General features: G+C 37.7%; 1 protein-coding gene across 1 annotated transcript in view; it reads right to left on the minus strand.

Moving 5' to 3' along the window:
• Nucleotides 1-7,592, minus strand: part of LOC121388750 (limbic system-associated membrane protein-like) — a 28,725-nt gene extending 21,133 nt beyond the window's left edge. Inside the window, exons 1-2 of the mRNA XM_041520244.1 lie at nucleotides 7,504-7,592; nucleotides 6,467-6,588 (exon numbers count right to left, since the gene is read on the minus strand). Of these exons, the coding sequence (XP_041376178.1) occupies nucleotides 6,467-6,588; nucleotides 7,504-7,592 (211 nt within the window). The remainder of the gene's footprint in view (nucleotides 1-6,466; nucleotides 6,589-7,503) is intronic.
• Between the last annotated feature and the right edge of the window lie 361 nt (nucleotides 7,593-7,953).

Raw genomic sequence — 7,953 nt, forward strand, 5'->3', positions numbered from 1 at the left:
CATATTGCGGTGTGTCGGTCCCTGGGGCAATGGTTCAAATAAGAACAGGTATGGGGGGGGGGGGGGGGTGAGAGGGGGTGTTTCGTCGTCTGCGTTTGTTTGCATTTTGTCTCTCACTTCTCTTTCTATTATGTGAAGAGGGAATGAATGAACGAATAAATACATGAATGGATGAATGGATGAATGAATGAATGAATGAATGATTAACGACACCCCAGCAGCCATTGAGTATCAAACTATGGTAATGTGAAGAGGGAGGCAGACGCCAAAATATGAGGGTGTTTTGTGTGTTTTGTGTGTGTGTGTGTGTGTGTGTGTGTGTGTGTGTGTGTGTGTGTAAATACGTGTACTATAAGACAAAGAAGTTAATGTTTTGGGCCTCAAATAGGGAGCATATTCCTCTCTGTCCCTCACCTCTGACCTCGATTCCTGCAGGCCTGTTTGCTCACCAATATGTTTGTCTCTCTTCCAATCAATCAAGCAATCAATCAATATCTCCCCCCCCCCTCTCTCTCTCTCTCTCTCCCTCTCTCCCTCTCTCCCAACACACATGCACGCACACATATGTACGCACATTGGCCTGTTTAGAAATTGTGCACTGCAAATCAAAATCAGTGTATATACAGGGCACTATGTCAGTGTGACACCATTACGTATCCTTCTGCTATACAGTCTGGAGAAGTGTCTATTCGAATGATTGATATCGACACAAATAAGTTGCCTACAGTTCTGGGATTGGTGTTTGGAATGTATAAGATGTGTTCACACTTACTTAAATTAACCTGGTTTAACTATACTGGTTTAGCTAAAACTTTTTTGATTGGAAATGACGAGCGTTCACTCGTGTAATAGTTATACCATTCCGGTATAAGGTGAAAGTGTAGTCATCCGCATTTGCTCAAGACATAAAACAGCAATGGACTACGAATCTGTTAGGTCGTTGCTAACGCGCTTACTGCTTATTCTGTCATTCTCACATCAACCGTACACTAGTTTAACTAAAACAGTCTGCGTTCACATTTATATTTAAATCAGTTATATCAGTTTTAACTAAACCACATGCCGAACTGTTTTAGCTATACAGCTTTAACTATACCGGCATAGTGAAAAGATCGCAGTCATGCTTACATTTTAAACTGGTTTAGTTATACCAGTTTAGTATATTTTAATTCTTAGAATATCAACATCTGTATAAAAATTTATTTTCGTGTTTACATCCAATTTCGGTTCAAACACGCTGTCCTGGAAACACACCTCAGCTATCTGGGTTGACTGTCCATGACAGTAAATTAGTTGTTAGTTGGTTAGTGGATAGTGAGAGAGAAGAGGGTGAAGTGGTCTTACACCTACCCATTGAGCCCTTAAGAACTCGGGTTGGAGCAGGTACCGGACTGCGAACCCAGTACCTACCAGCCTGATGTCCGTGGCTTAACCACTGCGCCTCCGAGGCCGTTGTTTGTTGTCGTCCTAATTTGTTTTAGCATTAACTGGAGTTTACTTCCAAATAATCAAATAATTCGTACCTACAGCCGATAGTAGGGGAGTATAGTTAGTATAGTGGTTACAAGTGCTTCTTAACAATGTCACAAGTCACCACTGAACACACTTCGAAGTTAGCGCTGATGTAAACTGGCAGGTCTGTGGCACAGATAGCCACACGAGACAAGCTCATGTCACGGTTGGAGAGACAATGAATGGGATGTGGCACGTGGACAGCAAAAGAAGTTGAAAGATGGCAGTAGCTGCCAGGTTGAGAAGACATGAGATAGAATTCAAAGGAGAGAAAGGAAGGGTGCAGTGGGATAAAAAAAAAAAAATAATAATTTCGTACCTACGTACGTACGAAAAAAATCCATATACTACGAGGTAAAATAAAACTGACTGTTGAAAACAGTAGCACACGAGCACGAACAAACTGGATATACAGACACTGGTATTCTGAACAAGAAAATGTATTTAAAGCGACAGACCCTAATTTTTAAACACTAAGGCACAGTTTTCACTATTAGAGCCGTTTATAATCAATGAAATCAAACATTACTTATATTTTATTGTTTAGATAATCCATTTCCGTACAACCGAAGTGTTTCTGGTCATCCTGGTGTTTCTAATTTCTACAAAATGCATTTTTCATATTTTTAAAAACGCACGTACGTCTGAGAAGTAGCGTTTATGGAGTCGCGTTTTAGTCTATTTTAAAGGGTATTTCAACGTCACAGACTCTTTTTACACTCTGTTGTATCCAAATTTGTTACAGGTTTAAAAATTAACCAAATTTAGTGTCCATTTTTACGGGTTGAAACTAGAGTTTAGGTGAAAAATATGCCCTAGTGTTTAAAAACTAGGGTCTGTTCCTTTAATATGTAATTTTAGTCGCCACCAAAAACACTCTGTTAGTTGGAAACATCTTACTATGGCTGTAAACTCAGGACAGTCCCTTTAAAACAGAGTGACATCGGGATAAATGATGATAACAATAAACATAATTTACACGTATAAACAGGATCACTATTAACGGATCAAGCATTGAACATGTTAACACAATGTCCATCTCCAAACCGAAACTAAGAAACAAATTTGATCTGTGTGTAACATGCGTTAGGCCCCCCAAAACACCTAAGTTGGTAAACGTTATGATAAAATAAAGGTTTGCAGTACAATTATGAAATAAATATATTTCAAATAACGATAGTTAGTAGTTACAAATAGTAACCATACCTGTAACACTGAAACAAACTGTAAACATGAATTTTATCATTAGTGTTACTTTATGGCTGATTATTATGTACATTAAACGTTTGTGTTCAATATAACTCTGGTATAACACAATGTAATATCTCAAGTGACAGTTTCATGTCTTCGTAAGAGTTTGGAATTGGTTGCCTAAGCAAGTATTGGGATTTTTTATAAGAAAGTTTCTATACACGAGGCAGCAAATACTAAGGTTTTTGATATACAATTTGCTGCCATGTCTTAATAAGAGGCTGGTTGCCTAAGCAAGTTCTAGGATCCCTTTTTATAACGGTTTCTCATACACAGGGCAGCAGACTCTAAGGGGTTTGATATATTATTTACTGCTGTATCTCAGTAAGATTTTCGTTGTCTAATAAGAGGTTGGTTGCCTTAAGCAAATTCTGGATTGTTTATTAGCAATTTCCTATACACAGGGCAGCTAATACAACGGTTATTGATATATTAGTTGCTGCTGTATCTCAGTAAGAATTTCGTTGTCTGATAAGAGGTTGGTTGCCTTAAGCAAATTCTGGATTGTTTATTAGCAATTTCCTATACACAGGGCAGCTAATACAACGGTTTTTGATATATTAGTTGCTGCTGTATCTCAGTAAGAATTTCGTTGTCTGATAAGAGGTTGGTTGCCTTAAGCAAATTCTGGATTGTTTATTAGCAATTTCCTATACACAGGGCAGCTAATACAACGGTTTTTGATATATTAGTTGCTGCTGTATCTCAGTAAGAATTTCGTTGTCTGATAAGAGGTTGGTTGCCTTAAGCAAATTCTGGATTGTTTATTAGCAATTTCCTATACACAGGGCAGCTAATACAACGGTTTTTGATATATTAGTTGCTGTATCTCAGTAAGAATTTCGTTGTCTGATAAGAGGTTGGTTGCCTTAAGCAAATTCTGGATTGTTTATTAGCAATTTCCTATACACAGGGCAGCTAATACAACGGTTTTTGATATATTAGTTGCTGCTGTATCTCAGTAAGAATTTCGTTGTCTGATAAGAGGTTGGTTGCCTTAAGCAAATTCTGGATTGTTTATTAGCAATTTCCTATACACAGGGCAGCTAATACAACGGTTTTTGATATATTAGTTGCTGCTGTATCTCAGTAAGAATTTTGTTGTCTGATAAGAGGTTGGTTGCCTTAAGCAAATTCTGGATTGTTTATTAGCAATTTCCTATACACAGGGCAGCTAATACAACGGTTTTTGATATATTAGTTGCTGCTGTATCTCAGTAAGAATTTCGTTGTCTGATAAGAGGTTGGTTGCCTTAAGCAAATTCTGGATTGTTTATTAGCAATTTCCTATACACAGGGCAGCTAATACAACGGTTTTTGATATATTAGTTGCTGCTGTATCTCAGTAAGAATTTCTTTGTCTGATAAGAGGTTGGTTGCCTTAAGCAAATTCTGGATTGTTTATTAGCAATTTCCTATACACAGAGTAGCAAATACTAAGAATTGTTATATATTATTTGTTGATGTATCTCAGTAAGATTTTCCTTTCGTTGTCTAATAAGAGGTTGGTTGCCGTAGCAAATTCTGGATCTTTTATTAGCAATTTCCTATACACAGGGCAGCTAATACAACGGTTTTTGATATATTAGTTGCTGCTGTATCTCAGTAAGAATTTCGTTGTCTGATAAGAGGTTGGTTGCCTTAAGCAAATTCTGGATGGTTTATTAGCAATTTCCTATACACAGGGCAGCTAATACAACGGTTTTTGATATATTAGTTGCTGCTGTATCTCAGTAAGAATTTCGTTGTCTGATAAGAGGTTGGTTGCCTTAAGCAAATTCTGGATTGTTTATTAGCAATTTCCTATACACAGGGCAGCTAATACAACGGTTTTTGATATATTAGTTGCTGCTGTATCTCAGTAAGAATTTCTTTGTCTGATAAGAGGTTGGTTGCCTTAAGCAAATTCTGGATTGTTTATTAGCAATTTCCTATACACAGAGTAGCAAATACTAATATTTGTTATATATTATTTGTTGATGTATCTCAGTAAGATTTTCCTTTCGTTGTCTAATAAGAGGTTGGTTGCCGTAGCAAATTCTGGATCTTTTATTAGCAATTGCCTATACACAGGGCAGGAAATACAACGGTTTTTGATACATTATTTGTTGCTATATCTTAGTCTGTTTGTCTCATAAGAGGCTGGTAATTAGTAATTTCATATACACAGGGCAGCAAATACAACGGTTTTTGATATATTATTTACTGCTGTATCTTAGTAAGAGTCTGTTTGCCTTATAACAGTTTGGTAATTAGTAATTTCATAAACACAGGGCAGCAAATACTGCGGTTTTTGATATACCAGTTGTTGAGCACTCGTTGGGACGTGAGTCGAAACCAAAAACCTGATCTGCCGAACAATATTGCAAAGCATGCTCGTGTAACTCTCTCAGTCATATGTATACATATTTGATACCACGAAACAACACAACTTCAGCGAAATTAAAACAAGGCGTCGATATTAATATCGTTCTATAGTCGATCAATTCCGAGACAAGAAGTTTTCAATTACGGAAAACCATTAAATTGTCGTAGTAGTATTATCTAAACGACGGCCTCGCTGATACGATGAGTTGCAGTGCGTTTGACTGGGAAGAATAATTCATTTCTGGGAGCGAGACGACTCTTCGTCCCTCCAACTCTGGTGTTGAACGTCAAATAGCTGATCTCCTGTCCTTTAAATGTCTTCGTCTAACACGATTTGTCGTTTTATTATCTTTTACAGATGACGGGAATTCATATTACAAGCTCGAGTCGGATATCCCCCGGAATCAATGTTTTGCAATGCATAAGAAATTGTATTCCGATCACTTGAGAGATAACACAAGCATCGTCGTCTGTTGCAGAGCGTTGTACCCTGGCAGACAGAAAATATAAAAACCAAACTAAAACCAAAACTAGTTTAAAACTTTAGCGATTTTAGTGGCAGTGTCGTTTTTATAAAGGTAAAGTTTGTTTTGTTTAACGACACCACTAAAACACATTGATTAATTAATTAATCACCGGTTACTGGATGTGAAGCTTTTGCTAATTTATACACAAACTTCAGAAGAAGCCCTCTACATTTTGTCATTAGCAGCAAGGGGTTATTTCTATGCAATTTACCTACAGACAGGACCACACATACCACGGCTTTTGATTTAAGCAATCACGAGGCACTCCTACGAATCCAGTGACGTCAGACGAGCACTCTACCGACTGAGATAAATCCCGCCCCCATATCTCTTTCTCAAGTCCGCAATCCATTCAAATTTCAAACGAATTTCCATTTCGTATCATGTTTTTGTTCCTAGTGAATTTTTTTTTAATTATCACGAGCTTTAAACAGCCTTTAATATTCCAACCGTGGGGCACTGGTTGGGACTGGGGAAAAAACCTAATCTGAGAATGGGACAACCAAGAGGATTCGATCCTCCGCTCCAAACACCTCAGAGAAGCCCTCTACCGATTGAGATAGATGCCGTTCTAGTTCCTTTAAAATACACTGTATTGCAGTTGCGAGGTATTTGTTGGATCGGGGGGCGGGAGGGGAGGGGGGGGGGCAATTAGATAATGGGTCCCCCAACTGACAACTCAGGCGAATGTTCTACCGACTAGCATGCCCCCTTGTCATTCAGATTTACAGGACAAACGTTAAAGCTAGTCAGATGAGTCTATAGATGTTTGTACTGGAATTTGGCTGATTGAATTCTGAAGAACTTACTAAACTCTGTGGCCACACTGATCCAGTGGGAGATGAGGTGTACTTCCAACAGGAGCCAGAGAGTGATGGACGCTCGCAGACACATTTCCCTTGTTGGTGGATCTCTCCAGACACCCTCAGATCTGTCAATACACAAACATGATCCTTTAAAACATGTTATCTATAGAGAATTGTACAGCTCTCTCTCTCTCTCTCTCTCTCTCTCTCTCTCTCTCTCTCTCTCTCTCTCTCTCTCTCAATCTCTTTCTCCTCTTCTTCCCTGTCTCTTCCTCTCTCTCTCTCTCTCTCTCTCTCTCTCTCTCTCTCTCTCTCTCTCTCTCTCTCTCTCTCTCTCTCTCTCTCTCTCTCTCCCCCTAAACGTGGTTGAATCAGCAGATACACAAAGAAAGTTATCTTAAACACAATACTTATATAGACTGATGCTGTTATTTTAAATACGTTATTTATGGATACTAGTTCAGTTATTTTTAACATGTTACTTACAGACTTACCCAGGTACAGTTGTTTTAAATATGTTACATGTAAAGACTGATACGACGTTTTTAAAGCATATAGAGTGAGACAGTTATTTTAAACATGTTAGTTATAGAGTGATACAGTTATTTTAAACATGTTAGTTATAGAGTGATACAGTTATTTTAAACATGTTAGTTATAGAGTGATACAGTTATTTTAAACATGTTAGTTATAGTGTGATACAGTTATTTTAAACATGTTAGTTATAGAGTGATATAGTTATTTAAACATGTTAGTTATAGAGTGAGACAGTTATTTTAAACATGTTAGTTATAGTGATACAGTTATTTTAAACATGTTAGTTACAGAGTGATACAGTTATTTTAAACATGTTAGTTACAGAGTGATACAGTTATTTTAAACATGTTGCTTTTTAGAGATTGGTAGAGTTATAATTATTTTTAATGTTATGTTCTAATTAATTTATCAAAGAAATTATTATTATTCAATAAAAAAAAAAAATAGCTTGAATAATAAAATAAATAAATGAAACAAGCACTAGACGGATGTTGATTTTTTACCTTGTTTTACGGGTATGGGAACTCTTTTTTACGTGCCCATATTCAAAAGTAGGTTCAGTCACGCTCATCCCGAATTTGAACTCTGACATCGTTAGTGGGCAACTACGGGACGGGTGGGTTTTTTTTTTTTTTTATCATTTCGTGCTTATCTCCAATTAAGGCTCAAGCACGCTGTCCTGGTCACACACCTCAGCTATCTGGGCTGACTGTCCATAACAATGGGTTAGTTATTAATTGTTTAGTGAGAGAAGAGGGTGTAGTGAAGTTACACTTACTCATTGAGCCGTACCGGGCTGCGAACCCAGTACCTACGAGCCTATGTCCGAGGGCTTACCACGACGCCACCGAGACCGGTCGTGTTTTTTTTCTATCTTTTAATACAGTCTGGACTGGGCTGGTTGTTTAACATGCACATTTAGAACAAGCTGTTGTAGCGCATGCCTGTCCTGG

This window comes from Gigantopelta aegis, chromosome 2, assembly GCF_016097555.1.
Source record: "Gigantopelta aegis isolate Gae_Host chromosome 2, Gae_host_genome, whole genome shotgun sequence".
NCBI classification, from domain to species: domain Eukaryota; kingdom Metazoa; phylum Mollusca; class Gastropoda; order Neomphalida; family Peltospiridae; genus Gigantopelta; species Gigantopelta aegis.